This window comes from Tiliqua scincoides, chromosome 6 (genome assembly GCF_035046505.1).
Source record: "Tiliqua scincoides isolate rTilSci1 chromosome 6, rTilSci1.hap2, whole genome shotgun sequence".
NCBI classification, from domain to species: domain Eukaryota; kingdom Metazoa; phylum Chordata; class Lepidosauria; order Squamata; family Scincidae; genus Tiliqua; species Tiliqua scincoides.
The window spans coordinates 68,633,701-68,650,672 of NC_089826.1; the positions used below are offsets into that span (position 1 = coordinate 68,633,701).

The 16,972-nt window shown below is 45.3% G+C and overlaps 1 protein-coding gene across 1 annotated transcript in view; it reads left to right on the top strand.

Moving 5' to 3' along the window:
* GABRA4 (gamma-aminobutyric acid type A receptor subunit alpha4) overlaps window positions 1-16,972 on the top strand; it is a 69,949-nt gene that overhangs the window by 41,635 nt on the left and 11,342 nt on the right. The window contains exon 8 of the mRNA XM_066631648.1: window positions 8,817-9,076. Coding sequence (XP_066487745.1) covers window positions 8,817-9,076 — 260 coding nt within the window. The remainder of the gene's footprint in view (window positions 1-8,816; window positions 9,077-16,972) is intronic.

A 16,972-nucleotide genomic window follows, 5' to 3' on the forward strand; every position in this document is an offset into this window, starting at 1 on the left:
GTAGGGGCCCATCTAGTGGCAGGGCTAAGGGAAGGCAAGATTGGTTTCCATTGCAGTGCAGTCAAATGCTTTTCTTTCCCCATAGAATTGAATGGCAGAATGGAATCAGAGTGGTATTCTGCCTCAGAAACACAGCGCATATTCCTGGAATCAGTATTAGAAGTAATGATCATTCAAAATATCTCTCTCTCTCTCTCTCTCTCTCTCTCTCTCTCTCTCTCTCTCTCTCTCTCTCTCTCTCACTCTCTGTGTGTTTTTTTTACAGAAAATCAAAGTATTATTCAACCAGATTACTGTGCCTTTAAATTGCCATCAGCTCTCAATAATACTAGGGTCCAAATCAGCCAACTATTATGTGAAATAATTCATTGAATCTTGACCTTGCAATAATTAAATATCTGCTTTTGTAGATAAGTGTCCCAAATGTACTGTGTTATTTTCTGGCTAACTTCCCACGTCTCCAGTAGGGTGAGGGAACATTGATGTTACCCACCCATTGCTACATCAGAGCCCTTAGAACTTTGCCAGAAAGTGGTACTGCATGCTTGGGAGACTCATTTGCCCTTGTGAAAATGATACATTGGCTTCATGGAACATACACAGAATGCCCATCTGAGTTCGTTCTGCCTTTCTTTTCTCCCCTCTTTCTTCTGTGAAGTAGTAGAAGTAGTGGTACAGGCATCCCCCCGTATCCCTGGGGATCCGTTCCAGGGCCCTCTGAGGATACAGAAACCATGGATATGGAGAAACTTGTCTCTGTGGCCTCCTGTAGCCCCCTGGATCTGCAGATAACTGAATCCATGGATACCGGCTCCATGGATGTGGAGGGGGGGAGGGCTATATAATCAGACTATCTGGTGTATCTCCTAGCAACATGGCAGCTGTTCCTTGGTGCAGTAAAAGTAGACCATACTTAAGGACGGTAGAACTGGGGTTAGTAACAGTGCACTGGACCTACAGCAGCAAGAGGAAAAACTTTAGAGACACACCCTGTTCTGGTGCTATTAAATTAAAGGTTAGATTTATTGTTGGGCAAGAGCAGAGGACCCAGCCTACACTGGGTGCAAGAGAAGGTTTGTTTCTATGTGTGTACCGGCAGCGTCTTCTCAGAAGTGCTTCTGCTGAGTTCATCTTATTAGAATTCATCTTTCGTGTGCCTGTCTCAAGAGGAGCTGTACTGATATGAATGGGAGATGGGCCCGTGTAAGGAGAGCGCCTTCAGGCCCTGAATTTGTAATGTCAGGTTCACTGATACTGTCTCCTTGTTTTGCCTGTCTTGGTGAGAGTGCATTGAAAAAGCAATTAGGAAAATCGATTACTGGATATTATAATGAAACACATTAAAATGCAATTTGCAAGAGGACGCCAGAGCGGCCAGTGAAAGTGAAGTAGATAAACCACACTGAGGCAGCACGCAGGAAGTTGAAGGGGATATCTGGATTTTTGACAAAAGGGAGTGGAGAATAGAGACATTTAAAGCAATTTTCTAAAGACAATGTCTTTCTCCACCTCAGCTTTTTCAGGCATTGGAGAAGGATTCATTAGGTGGAGGCCACTCCGTTCTATAAAACAGTACGTTTTGGGAAAGCTAACCAAAAAGAGGTTAAGACGAGGGCTGACGAGACATAGTGGAAATGGAAAAGATGCAAAAGAGAGCGACTAAGATGATTACGGGGCTGGGGCACCTTCCTTATGAGGAAAGGCTATGGTGTTTGGGCCTCTTCAGCCTAGAAAAGAGACGCCTGAGGGGGGCCATGATCGAGACATACAAAATTATGCAGGGGATGGACAGAGTGGATAGGGAGATGCTCTTTACACTCTCACATAACACCAGAACCAGGGGAAAGTCACTAAAATTGAGTGTTGGGAGAGTTAGAACAGACAAAAGAAAATATGTCTTTACTCAGTGTGTGGTTGGTCTGTGGAACTCCTTGCCACAGGATGTGGTGATGGCATCTGGCCTGGACGCCTTTAAAAGGGGATTAGACAAGTTTCTGGAGGAAAAATCCATTACGGGGTACAAGCCATGATGTGTATGCGCAACCTCCTGATTTTAGAAATGGGCTATGTCAGAATGCCAGATGCAAGGGAGGGCACCAGGATGAGGTCTCTTGTTATCTGGTGTGCTCCCTGGGGCATTTGGTGGGCCGCTGTGAGATCCAGGAAGCTGGACTAGATGGGCCTATGGCCTGATCCGGTGGGGCTGTTCTTATGTTCTTATGAGGGAAAAGCCTTTCCATCAGAATGAGCAAACTGCATATTTATGTGTCATTCAACCCTCTTCCATATCACCCAAGCAAGGAAATGCCTACATCTCAGAATACCTACATCTCCGTTTTCCCATTATGCTGAAGACCAGTGAGAGTGCCCCTTTTTAGCTGAAATGTTTTGGGTTGTATCCTAAAGTTTTATTCCTCCCACATTAGGACCTTCCACAAAGGAGTTAGCTAATACAGGAGGAAGGAAACTGTAGGATACAACCCAAAAATTCGGGAGACCACCCTTTGGTCAGGCCACTCATCCCCCTGGTGGTGCAGCTACAGGGGGTGGCATGGTAAGTACTGAAGGTGATGCAACGTGCTGTGTAAGCAGCCCCTCCCACTTGCTGTAGCTGGCTGGAATGGCTCAAACGGCAACTGGGAGGCACCGCTTACACGGCACATTACGGCATCTGCAGTACTTACTATGCCACCCCCCAATAGCTATGCCACTGTTTCTCCCCCATCCCACTATCATCTCTGGTCAAGCACTTTTGCATTTATCAGCTAACTTGTGCTGGAGTAGGCAGGCCAGTGGGCCTGCGCTGAATCCAGTGCAGGTTTGGGGCCAAAACTTTCCCCTTTCACCATATCACGCTGCAGTGGCCCCAATGGATCTACTAAGATCTGAGCCACCGGACGAGGTGGTGCAGATCCAAGCAGAATGAAGTGGTCAGGGGCCACACTGTGCTGCACAGGAACAAGGTCAGGATCTGGCATAACTGCCGGATCTTAGCTCCGCCTCCTGCTCCCTGCCCGCCTGCCCCAGGAACGTCCATCACCCACCCTCCTCCTCCCCAAAACGCCTCCTCCCTGCCTTGCACTGGCCTCCCCAAGTTGGTGAAACTTACCGTACGGCATGTTTGCAACCCCCCCCTCCCCGAGTCAGTGCAAATGACTTATGCCAGCCTAACCCGGGGGTTAGGATTGCGCCCTAAGTCATTTAAGGCATCTCACTGCCTTTTGCCGTCCCTGATAAGCGTGGCTGATGACCAGGCAGTGATGTACTGACTGTACAACGGTGATGCATTTACAGTAATAAGCCATTAAAAAAAAAAATTATTTGCTAGTCAGCTTTGTGCTCAGAGGTGTAAATGCTACAAAAATACTCTAGTTTCTATGGAAATTTTTGAGCTAGCAGCCTTTAGCTAAGTTTGGAAAATTCCATCATTCATAGGAATGCAGTTCAGTGCTCACTCCCCCCCCCCCCCCATGAAAGAAGCTGCAGGCTTCCAGCTGCCTGTGTTTATCTTGTTAGGTTTGACTTGGGACAGGCAGGGCATTGAGAGGCCACTCCAACTGCATTTCTCCATATTCAAAGAGGCGTGAAGAGGCTCTTTTTTTCCTTTTAAATGCGTCAGCTTTTGTCTGAAAGGAAGACAATGTTATACCAGCACAGTACTCTGACTGATGCTACATCTTGAATGGTTTGCTGCACCAATGCACCTCCACACACTGCCTCTTTCCCAGCTTTCCCTCTAGAATCCAGCTTCCAGGCAACATCATAGTTAGGGGGGTACTTAGGGTTGGGTGATGTGATGACACCCCTGTTTCATCCCTTCACACCCCTTGACTGCACTGTCACTCCCTCCTATGTACATGAGTGGCCTGACTATGGAAGCAGCTCCCTTTGGAGTTGCATGGGGTAGAGGGCATACAGACCGATTTTGCTGTGTTTGCCATGTGCCTGAGGTGAGCACTCTCACCCCCCCCCCCCATGGAGAAGGCAGAAAATCGCCCAATCTACTTCAGGGGGCAATGTACCCTCTGGACCCAGCTTAGCTATGCCACTGCTTCCACGTTGGAAGAGCAGAAGAGCAGGGCACAATCCTATACATGACTACTCATAAATGAGACCCATTGATATCAATGGAACTTACTCCCAGACCAGGTTGTATAGGATTGCGCTGAGAAATACCTCTCCCTCTCTCAAACCTGGGCCATAGTTTGAACTAGAAGCCATGCTCTCTCTTCCCCTTCCCAATATTCTACTTCCTGGTTACTATGTGTGTTGCCATGTACAAACTGTTGTTTGATCTGACCTCACTGACATGCACAGTGAGGTGGTCAAAACCTGAGGTGACAAAGTTGATATCATTTTTAAAATGATGGTCCATGTGAAAACAAAACACCAACTCCCTGACAAGAGAAAACTACTACAGAAGAAGAAAGATCTCGGTCTATTACTGTTTCAGATGTGCTATTTATCTGGTTGCAATGATCTCATTTTAAACATATTATCCCATGCCTGCAGTCGAAAGTGTTACAATCCATTCTGCTACCTTAGGAGTCTAGTATCTCATCATTCTGTGGGAGGCATTAGATTCAGCCAAAGAGAATTTGTGTGTATGTGGGGGGGGGGGGGAGTTGATGTGTGTAGATTATTTCTTTTTAAATGTGTACATTCCTAATTTTACCCCTCTTGATAGGGAGACACATAGAGCAGCTAACAAAAGAGGTAAAATACAGTTAAAATAATACTAAGATCAAAAGCAACTGAAGCAAATCAAACTAAACAGCGGCATAATCAAAATGTCATTGGGAGAGCAAACAAAAATCAAACAATATACAGCTATAACAGGAAAACAGCTATATTACAACAGGGAAAGACCAACAGAAACAAAAAGATTTTCAACTGGTGTGCCAGAGCAAAAACAGTGAAAGAACCAACATAACTTCATGAGGGCAGGAATTCCACACTCTGGGTGCCACCACAGAGAAGGTCCTTTCATGAGTTACCACCAAATGCATTTCCTTCAGGAGTGAAATACACAGGCCCTCTCCGTCGACCTCATGATGGGCAGTTCCGTGTGAGGGGAGATAGTCCTTCAGATATTCAAATCTCAATCCATTATAGTTGTTTTAACAGAAGCCTTCCTGAGTACATAAGCTTAGATTAAACTCATTTTCTTTTCATATTTCCAGTTGAATATCACCTCTAGCAGTGATACAAAGGTTTAAGACAGCAATTTTCAATCTTTTTCATCTCATGGCCCACTGACAAGGCACGAAAATTGACCAGGCACACCATACTGCCAGTGGGGGGCTCACATCCCCATTGGCCCTACTAATAAATGATCTTCCCCCAAATTCCTGTGGCACACCTGTGGACCACTCGCGGCACACTAGCGTGCCATGCCACAATGGTTGAAAATGGCTGGTTTAAGAAATGAAGAGTTGCTTTGTTAGAGTGCCCCTTGATAATCCCACCATTTTCCCTAAATTGTTCCTTGTATGTAGTTGTCAGCAGCTGTGTTTGGATGGTGTGAGGAATGAGAAAACTTACAAGGTTAGGCTGTTACGTAATATATTAGTTCTTGCATGCCAGTTCCTCAATCTAATTTCTTTTTAAGAAAGACTTGAGTTTTGAATAGCATACATTACAGGATAATACTTATAATAAGAAATCTGGGGAGTGCTTCTTAGCTCAGCATCTCTGTGTGTACATGCAGAGAGCATCTGAAAGATTAATAGTCCTGTATTGTCAGACATTTGGAATTACTACGTTAATCTAAAAGTTCCCTTTGAAATAAGATGTACAAATGACCAAATCAAACAATTGCCTTGCAGTGATCCTTTTCTATGCAGTGCTATATCTGTTTCTATAAGGATGTGCCAGTTTTTTTTATACACACTGGCCCCCGTCTCTGTAGGGGATCTGTTCCAGGCCTGCCCGCCCCGCAGTTGTGGAAACTGTGGATATAAGGGAATCCTGTCTCTATGGCTCCTGTGGATTCCCCTCCCCCCCCCCGGCCATACACCCATTAATGTTGTTTAGATCCTTATTGGGGCAAAAATGTTCTTGCTTATACAGATTGCTATAAGAATTCACCGTATAGCGGTACGTAAGCAGCCTGCCGGCAGCCTGAATGTAAAAAGTTTACTGCTTCCTCTTAGTGTCAATTGACAGCCCAATCCTATCCACACTTTCCTGGAAGTAAGCCCCATTGACTCTAATGGGACTTACTTTTGAGTAGACATGCATAGGATTGGGCTGTGAGTCTCTTCAAGCATTCAGGCTGCCAGCAGCCTGTCTGTGAGTTGCTATAAACTTGAATGCTTATAGGAACCTGTATAAGGACAAACATTTTTGCCCTGGTAAGAATCTAAACGATGATAACGGGCATGTGGGGAGGGGGCAGATTCGCAGACAACTGAATCTGTGAGTACAAGATCCGGGGTTATGGAGGCTTGTTTGTTCTGATCAGCTACTGTACTGAGAACTGGTGTAAAATAACAGTTCAATCCTATTCTACCTCCGCCAATCCATAGCATGCAGTGCTGCCGTTTAAAAAAAAAAATCCTTACCTCCTGGTAGGCTGCTTGTCATCAATGGGTCTTGTCAGACCCACAACAGCCACTGGCCTGGAAAAACAGGGCTAGCATCCCAGTGTGCTTTGCTGCCTCCACAATTCACCCACTACTGCCCTCAAAATGCCCCCTGCTCCTCCCTGTTCCTCCCTTTCCACCCTTGAAATGCCCCAACCAACCAGCCTTTTCACCATGGCAACTCATCTCGGGCACTCTTGCCCACCAAGAACTGGTCCACGTACGCATGGATGTCATGTTTTTATGTCACATGAGAACTGGCATCTGAACATCTGAGCTGCCCTGAGCATTGTATCGGAGGTGATGTGGGCCGATGTAAACATTCTGTCCATGTGGGGCTGCATGTGCCCCCTCTAGTTCAACTCTGTCCAATTTTTTCTTCCTTACATTGGAAAACAGATGGGAAAATGCATCCCTCTGCATACATTGTAATACAACTGCGAAACCCCATTGGATGCCTCATGTCCAAACAGACGTGATTTTGGATGTGCATCCACCTCTGATATATGCACAAAGTTTCCATGTGCAGCTCTCCCTTGATGGATTGGCATGTGCATGCATGCAGAACAGAGAACCATGCCCAGGGGCGGTTACACTCTGTACTAATTCAACCTGCAGCTTCAGTCCAGCCCTTATAAGTGGATTGTTCCGAATCATTAGAGTTATATTGCAGAACTGGCAGGGGAAACACTGTAATGTTGTATTTGGTCACATGCAGCTGTCTCCTCTGCTGCTTTATTAAAATGTATAGTCTCTATATTATCTCAGAGCAATATTGAGTTCATTCTTTCTTATTATTGTCTGGTGACAAGGAGGGGGAAAATTCTGTAACCAACATTTGCAATGGGATTGTTGTCATTTTGAGCTCTGAGCTTCAAAAGAAGCATTTTTGATTTGCAATTGTAAAATCCGCCACAAACCTGTTAAGTGATTTTGACTGCAGCCTTACACTTTCCTAAGAGTAAGCGCCATTGAACACAATGGGACTTGCTTCTGAGTAGACATGCTTAAGATTGCACTGTGAGATTTTTGCTTTCATTATTCTATAGACCCTGTCACACATGGAAAAAAAACACACTTAATTTTTAAATGATGTTTGGGTCTGATACATTACAATTAATTCGGAATGAAATGTGTTTGGTGGTGGTCCAGAGCCAACACACATTGAGGCTGGAACTCTATGCTACTTACTTTGGTGCTCAATGAGACTTTTGAGTACTTGTACAAATAGTTGACATTGTATTTAGGATTAATGCTAATAGTAAACAAGTATGCTTGGAATTGTGCTGCATGGCCCACTTGAACCAATGTAATGACTTCAGCTGAATACAAAAATAGGTGACATTGTATTTAGGATTAATGCTAATAGTAAACAAGTACTATACAGTGATCATATCTCTTGTTGGTAATGTTCTCCTCCACTGCTAATTCCTTTAAGGTTTCACAGTCCGCTTATCCCTCCTGGAGATATAAATTAAAAATAAATGGATTAATACCTTAACAACTGCACCAGTATAGCTATTATGTTGTTAAATAAGAGTTTTCACAATTTTTGGATCATTTAGAGCAGTGTTTTTCAACTTATACCACTGGTGGTTCTTGGGGTGCTGTCCGGTGGTACACATGGAACCCCCAGACTCCACCGCCTGGCAGAGAGACCAGCAACATGACAAGCAGTGGTAGGAGACTTGGCTTGGTGAGCAGAGCTCCAGCATGTACGAAAAAGCTCTCCTGTCCAACCTGAGCCTCTTACCTGAGCCTCTGTTATGTTGTATCTGGCTTCCCAATCTGGAAGTAACAGGCAATGACATCATCACCAGTTACTTCCGCTGGTACTTCCAATAGGTAGACCATGCGAAGTGGTATAATGGGGGAGCAATGTTGAAAAACACTGATTTAGATGTCACGTCCAATATCATGGACATGTAATGTTTCATTGCCCCCTTCTCTCCTTTTCATTTTAATTGGAGTCTAACTGATCCCAAAGACCTGTTAGTAAAATCCTCAGGATACAGACAGAAAAAGAAGACAGCGGTAACAAAACACTTCAAAGCAATTGACCTCCCTGTTGTAGGAGAACACTTGGAGCATGAACTGTTACATGGCATTTTATTCACACCCTTGGGGCAGGTTATGACCCCAATTTGTAAGAGGGTTAAAACATCTGATCTGATTCTGAACTTAGATGAGCACCGTAACTGATTTTGCTTTGCTTCTTTTCTTTTAAAGGGATCACCACAGTCTTGACCATGACAACCCTGAGCATCAGTGCAAGGCATTCCTTGCCCAAAGTCTCCTATGCCACTGCCATGGACTGGTTCATCGCTGTGTGCTTTGCCTTTGTTTTCTCTGCACTGATTGAGTTTGCAGCTGTCAACTATTTCACTAACATCCAAATGGAAAAAGCAAAAAGGAAGGCTGCCAAATCTGCCCCTGAAGTTCCAGTGACTCCCATTCAGAAGGAAAATTGCACAGAAGAGGCACCCACGGTACTGAGTTTCTTTAATACATGTATACATTACAACCTTACTAGCAAATTGTTCTCCAAATGTGTCCTCAGGAGAGTCCATAGATGGTGGTGGGGTGAGTGCTAGCTGCAATTTCACTTCTCAGCTATCTCGACTTCCTCCTTGGTCCCCGGGTGCTCTCATCTAGGTCTACTGCATCAACTTTTCCCTTTCCCCTTCGCTTCGGTCCTGCTCAGCTATAACTCATTCCTTTGTCTGCACTGGTAAACAGGAAATCCATGCCATTGTCACATCAGCCGTCAATACACCGGTCTCCCCACCTTTTGCTGAGATCTCTTTGCTCATTTTCTTTGATATATCATTTGCTGGGTAAGCAAAGAGAAATGAGTTTGTGCTGGTGTCAAGGCTGATGCCGTCACGAAAGCACTACTTTCTGAGAACTGGTTCTGAACAGCATTGGTGTGAGTTGCCTTGGGAGCCCCTGTGGAAACCAAAAGGTGAGATAAAAGGCTCTTGAATGCATGAGTAATCCCATTTGGTAGCCTCTCTAAAGGGAAATGGCAGTATGGGAGTCTGACTTCCAGGTGGCAGGTTCTTCAACCACAATCCAACTTCTCTTCTGACTCCTCTCAGTTTCATGTGGACTTCTTTCAGTTTTTCTAATAGTAGCTCTCAAGCCCACACTGGCAAAGTGGTTCTGGAGGGCTAGGTGGACAACAGCATTCAAATTCCAGGGGTGGCTGCCTCTGTTTACATACCAGTCTTGGAGAAGGAGCCTCTGTGTTGTTTCCAGAGGGGGTGCAGAGAGGCAGCTCCTTGATCAGTTATGTCCTGTACTGTTCAGGGAACATGATCAAGAGTACTCTGCACTCCACTGGCTCCCTGCTGGAGTATCTGCTGCTCAGTATATGCTAAGACACAACTGGAAACAAATGGGAGGATAATAACATTTAAATTTACTTAGAGCAGCCTTGAACTAATACTTGTGGACAGACTTGCAGAGGTGTGGGGTATTATTATATAAGATCAGGAAAGTTTATATCACAATATGATTTTCCACAAGGCACTGAAAGCGAGGAAAGTGTTGCATTATATTCTTCTAAGAATGCATAAGCCAATGGATAGGCACCAGGGGGAAAGGGAGGCATTTTTCCAGGACTGAGCACTGACTCAACTCCTCCTGCTGCTTGCTGACTAGTTGAAGCCTGATTGGCTGCTGACACTATTTGGCAAGCCCCTTGGGAAATCAAAGCAGACTTTGAGCCCAATCCTATCTCCCCCTGTTGCTGGCGAAAAATGCTAGAGGGGAAGCTGTAGGAAGGAGGGTGAAGCTGGAGGAAAGTCAATTCCTCTGGTTAGTACAGCGAGGCCACCTGTGCAATTGCTTTTCAAATGGGGGCCACCCTATGTGAGCAGCACTGAAAAGTCATTTTAGAGGTGATTCTACAGACCGTCTATTCATATAAAGTCTCACTGATGTAAACAGGCACAATCTGGAGTAGATGGATTGGATACTGTGGTGCATGGAAGCTTAATTACATACAGTGACTGTTTTGTGCTCAGTTCTAAGAGGTATAATGAAACAAATAGGGACTGCACAGAATTTCGTTTTCATTTCATTTGTCTAAAGGAAATTAACCTCCCTTGAAGTGTTATTGCAAGCAGATATCCAAATGAGAAACAGTTCTCTAAAATGGAACCTCAGCTCATTGAGACTGACCCTGAGATAAAGCTACATCATCAGAGTAGAATCGCACTACTAATTGGCCATAAGGGCTGAGCATATGTTGTCGCTTGTAGAGATTGTTAACCAACTACATTACTTTGCAGTTCAAAAGAAAAAAATACCGCGTTGTCTCGTGGTCAGGATAGGACAGCTCAGCTCAGAAATCTGGGGATTTTAATTTAATTTCAGGTATGTTTGTTGGTGCCCAAGCACTGCAGCCCGTTTTTCAAGATATACATAAATCAATTTGGACTGAATGTTTACTGAATGTCAACCTTCACCGATACTGTGGATGCTATGCACAAGGAGAGCTAGAGTGTCATCCTCACTACTTTAGCCGCCTGCAAGATGCTGATTCTGTCACACAAATACAGCCTCATAAGCAAGTCCAGAGAAGTTACAACCACATATTTTTTTTACCGGCCTCTCAAATGACATGCACATGTGTTAGTCATTTGTGACACATAAGCAGCCTTAAAAAAAAATACAGAAAAAAGGGGGGGAAAAAGAGCCAACGAAGCCTCCATCGTCTGGTTGCCCAGAGGAGAGTGTTACTCAGCACAAGTGACCAGGAAAACAGCCATTTACAAATGGTTGGCAACCTTCAGTCTCGAAAGACTATGGTATAAGCCTACAGCACCCAGTATTCCCAGGCAGTCTCCCATCTAAGTACTAACCAGGCCTGACCCTGCTTAGCTTCCAAGATCAGACAAGATCAGGCATGTGCAGGGTAACAGTTGCTGCTCTTTACAAGCTATTTACAAGGTCACATAAAAAATGAATAAACTAGCTACTTCAACCAAGTGTTTAGAATCCTAGATCTTGACCCAGAAAGTACATGCAGGGACCAGGGATGTACCATGACATTCAGTGCTGGTGAGGCACAGAATGTCATGGAGCCCAGTGGCCCTGAAGCGATGTAATACTTCAGGTCATGCAGAGCTTCTGGAAGCAACCAGAACCTAGTTCCGGTCACATCTGAAACCTTTCTGAAGCCCGTAGAGGCGGCTCATGGCCTCTGCAAGCTTCAGAAAGCTCCCCCACACAGGCGGAGCTGGGGTTTCTCTCTGCTTCCTCCTGGCTTGGGAAGGAGCGCAGAGAAGTATCCTGCCCTCGGAGAGAACATTGGGATGTTCTCCCTGAGGGTGAAGTCTCCTGCATTCCCCGATGCTGGAAGGCAGCACCCCTCCCTCGGGGAGACCATCATGATATTTGCCCTGAGGGTGGGGCCTTGCAGAGCCTCTCCTGGCTCCTGTGAAGGCAGGAAGCACCCTGCCCTCAGGGAGAATGTTGTAACGTTCTCCCTGAGGGCAAGACTTCACTGAGCCTCTCCTAGCTTCCTGGAAAGGCTTAGCAATACTCCGCCCTCGTGTGCTTTCCAAGGGGAGGGAGTTTTGAAGTACGTAGAAGACATGCACAGCCTCTGCAGGCCTCTGAAAGTTTCATGGATGCAACAAGAGAACATCTCCAGTAGTGTCTGGGAGCTCAGGTCTGGGTGGTTTAGGAATGGTCTGGGAGTCCAAAGACTGCACATCCCTGGCAAGGACACTTCTACTATACTGACAACCCAATCCTGCTTGGCCAGAGCATGCAGCTCTGCTGACTGAGCACATACATGCTGCGTGATGTGCTGGGGAGGGCAACCAGATGGCCTGGGAAAATAAAAAAAAATCCTTTTTACTTATCCCCCAGCAGTCCGCCTGGCCTCCAGTGCGTCTTCTGAGACTTAGTGTAGTTGGTGTAAATCCAAGGAACCTTGGGGGGAATATCATGCCAGGAAAAGGGGGATAGAATTTTGGTCTGCACTGCTGCTGCTAATTTCTTCCCACTCCTGCTGGTAAACTGCTCCAGGTTCGGTCCTCTTCCCACCCTGATCCTCCTTGAAGTGCCCCCACTGCCACTTTACCTGCTTAGGTAGGGTGTCTGGGAGCCACTGGTGTGCCCACAGAGCCTCCAGGCATTTGCATCTGCAACTCTGAAACACACAACAGTTGGAGCGGCTTATGTGGCTTATGCCAGTGGATCACAAGATCCATCAGAATATGTCCATGATAGGATTGGGTTTTGAGCCTCCCTATCCTGTATTGCTCCAGAAGTTTATGAATGCAAATGCAGATTTTGTTTTTGCTACTGCATTTCTAGAGTACCCTCTGCCCACTTACCTCTTGCACCGTATTCAGAAGGGGAGATGCAAGTCTCCTTCTTACTAAATGCCACCTCCTCTCCCTGAAAAATCCCCTAAAAGCTTCTCTCGCAAGCTAAAACCAATACCATTTTAAACCTGGATCATCAACAATGCTGATGGCTTTCAAGTTGAAATTACACACTTAGGGAATGACATTGTCATCATTACTTTAAAGATCAAGTTGAAGCTTGGGTATATCGCTCTAGTGGGGGCCACTGATTCCAGGTAGCATAGGAGCAGCACACGCAATGTTGCTCCGGAATCAGTGGCCCCCACTAGAGCGATATACCCAAGCTTCAACTTGAAGAGAACCTGATCCTTCAAAGGGATCCTTCAGAGGGCATGCATTTTAGAAATGGGCTTTGTCAGAATGCCAGATGCAAGGGAGGGCACCAGGATGAGGTCTCGTGTTATCTGGTGTGACACTGTGACACGATGTCATTTCTGGGTTCTCCCCGGGGAAGGGGGCAGGCGCACAAAGCCACCAGTGCCCCCTCCTCTGGGGAGAACCTGGAGGTGACTGCCTTCATGCCACAAGGAATGTGAAGGCAGTCTCATCCAAGCTCTCCCTGGAGGAAGGGGCAGGCGCTGTGGCTGTTTTGTGTGCACCATTGCTTCTCCTCTGGCACAAGACTGCCCCCAAGCTCAGCCCTAGTTATGGCTCTGGCTGTTGGGTTCAGACTAGTTTTATTTGCAGCAATGTTTTCATAAGCAAACTTTGGCATGCTGAAGTTAATATTTATTGTTATTTTAGTTTGAGGAGGATAATTGAAAAGAACAAAGTTCTAGTTTGGAAGAAAATTATCATGGGACTGGTATGATTGAAGAGAAAAGGTGTTTTGTTTATTTTTGCTTTGGGGTGTTTCTGGTTTGGCCTATTAACCTTGTCCTTTAGCATTTATTTCCTGTGAGGGGAAAAAGCTCACTGCTGTTTGCTGTCTTATTTATTTATTTTATTTATTTATACAGGTATTTATATACCGCCTTTCTTTGGTCCTCAGATTTCTCCTCAGACTTTAATCCAAGGCGGTTTACGCAGGCAGGCTGTTCTAAACCCCCGTAGGGATTTTTACAATTGAGTAGTTCTAGTCTTTCACAGAACGCCCCATTCCAGCTGGATTCCTTCCTGGTCTGGCCTCTCTCTGGCTCTTCGCCTCCCACGCTCCACTTGACAGCAACTCCTCTCTGCCACCGAGGGTCAGCTCAACAGGATATATCAGCATGTCGTCAGTTCTCGGGTACTTCCGGTTGTCTCGAACTGGGAGCCTCAGATCTTCAGGCATACAAGGCAGCAGCTCTACCAACTGAGCCAGACCTCCTGCCTCCTGCTGCCTCCTCCTCCTGCCTCCTGTCTTAGCACCTTGCTATGGTGTGCTTGCTCTCTGGTTGTGACACTGTGGTCTGGATTTGTGATTTGATCTGTAAGCAGCAGCCTGAGAGATGGATCCTGTTTTTGGCAGTTGCATTGCTAGTGGGGTGTGGGGGAGGAGGTGTGGGCCACACCAATACTGGACAAAATTTTTAAAATCTTGGTATTTTTTGCATAATGCCATCATGTTATATATCATTCAATGTGTAATTTCATGCAGAATGCAATGAAACAATCGACACTGAAATATCTCCTTTCTATCAAAAGTTATAGCAAAAAAAAACCCAGCAGGTGTGGGACGATGGTACATCACCATGTCCACTGCCCAGGGCATTGCCACACCCACTGCATAAGAGGAGGTCCAACGTGGGGGTGATGCACCAGTCTCTTGCACTGAGTGACACAAGCCCTAGTGACGCCACTGGTTTTTGGCAGAGAGTTTGAGGAAGAGGATAGAGTTGTGCCTCCTCCAGCTTGTCTTGAACTTTGTCGTTTTTCCCATCCAGCTCAGGTAGATCATCTAGGACAGCATCAATGCATGGATGTCAGGCTGGATTCTTGAAAATCCTGATATTCCTCAGTAACTAAATTCCTCAGGACTAGGTCACAACCTCTACTTTAAAGAATATTGTTATAGAACATTTCCTGAAATTCTCTGCAGATTTCTGGAGATGTGGAGATTTCTTTGGTAGGCATGCAAGAATTACTTGCTTACTTATTTACTAACATTTTATGGATGGTGGGCTGCTTTTGGCTTGGTAGGTCACAAGGTGCACTGTCCAGGTAAAGCAGAAGGAGTAGATGGGCTTTTGCTTCTTTTCATAGTCCAGTTAAGTTGATAAACATACCCAGCAACCTAACAATACACTGCTAGCATCAGTGTAAAGAGAATATTGGAGGACAGTTGTGAGAAAAACAGACTTACAGCCCAATCCTATACAACGCTGTTGAACCCATGCCTATCCAGATTTGGATTACAGCAGGAGGAAGTTCTCCTTGGAGTAAGGGAATATTTGTTCCCTTACCCTGGCTAGTGCCCAGCCTGCTCAATGGGGCTACTTAGATCTGTGCCAGCTATTTACCAGGTGCAAAACAGTCCTATGTATTGCTGGCAGAACTAGGAAGGAGGTATGGATGTGGCAGAGACCCGCTCCACCCTCCCCACCCCCTCCCAGACTCAATCTGCCCCCACCAGAATCACCCCTTCCCACCTCTAGAATGCCCTTCTGCCACCCTCCCCACACTCGTCTGACGCCCAGTGGAAATCTTACCTACACTGGAAGATCTTGGCTGGGACGTGGCACCTGTGGGATGGTGCAGGCCTTCCAGCTGGCACCACTTACTCACTGGATGCCGAAAAGCACTTTATAGCACTCTTATGACAACTAGAGCTGGCACTGTGGCCACAGCCTGTCAGTAGGATCAGGTTCTCACTTGCTTACAACAGGATCAGGGTCTTACTTAATGTCAAAACCTAACCTCTTGTTTTTGCATGGGATGTTAGCCTAGATAATCAAGAGGAAACTGAGCTAGTTTGACTTAACACTAACTTTAAGTTTGGATGAGTTGTTCAATTTTAAGCATACACTGTATGGTGGAAGAAGGTTTGCTTGAAGCTGACCTAGTTTCTAAACAGTACTCTCCAGAGGTACATGACAAGGGTTAAAGATTGTACTAATAAAGATTAGGAGATTGCTAGAAAAGGAAACATTTTGCACTGACCCTGATTCACAATGAAAGTCTACGCCAAAGGATTTAAAAAAATCTGTACATTTTTAAAAATAGAATTTATTGGAATAAAAATAAGAGAAACTTGCTCAGGAGCATGGAGCGTGGAGCTCTTCTCATTAAGATCCCATTTCTCTCTTTGGATTTGTGCTAGCTAAAGAGCTGGTGTAGGACTGAGAAGACCCATTGGTGACCAGGAGACTTGCAGGGAGGTAAGGGAAATATTTTCTCTTACCTCTCAATCAGTCTTCTCCCCTCTTCCACCATAGCATGCAGAATAACCTGCTTTGATGCAGCTCCTTTCTGTTGCAGGGAAAAGAATAGGATTGGGCTGTTTTAGTCCCTGAGCCCTTGTATAGATTCTGTCCATGTGGTTCCAGGTTAGACAGATTAGTTAAGATAAAGATTAGATAAATTTATGGGTAATGAGTCTATCAGTGGTCATAATGGTTATATGCTGCCTCCAGGGTTAGTGGCAATATGCCTTTGAATACCAATTGCAAACAAGCAATGGCAGGAGAGGGGTATGCCTTTCTGTCTTGCTTATGGACTTCCCTGTTGCATCTTTCTGTCCACTATGTTGAACTAGATGAGCCTTTGGCCTGATTCAGGAGGGTTTTTCAGGGTATGGTAAAATATACTAAGCAATCCAGCCAAATCCAAGCATACTTAAGCTTGTTTAAATGCATAACATGTTCAAACACTTAAAAAAATTGCAGCTTAAATTTTGTGTGTGTGTGTGTGTGTGTGTTTTTTTAATAAAGTAAAGTAGAATGGTCAAGTTCCATGATAGTTTCAGCTCACTGAGTACTGACTATAAGCAGTGGCGTAGCTAATGAGCGTGTAGCCCAGTGCAGAGCTCAAAATGATGACCCGGAAGTGATGTCACAACTGAAGTGACATCATACC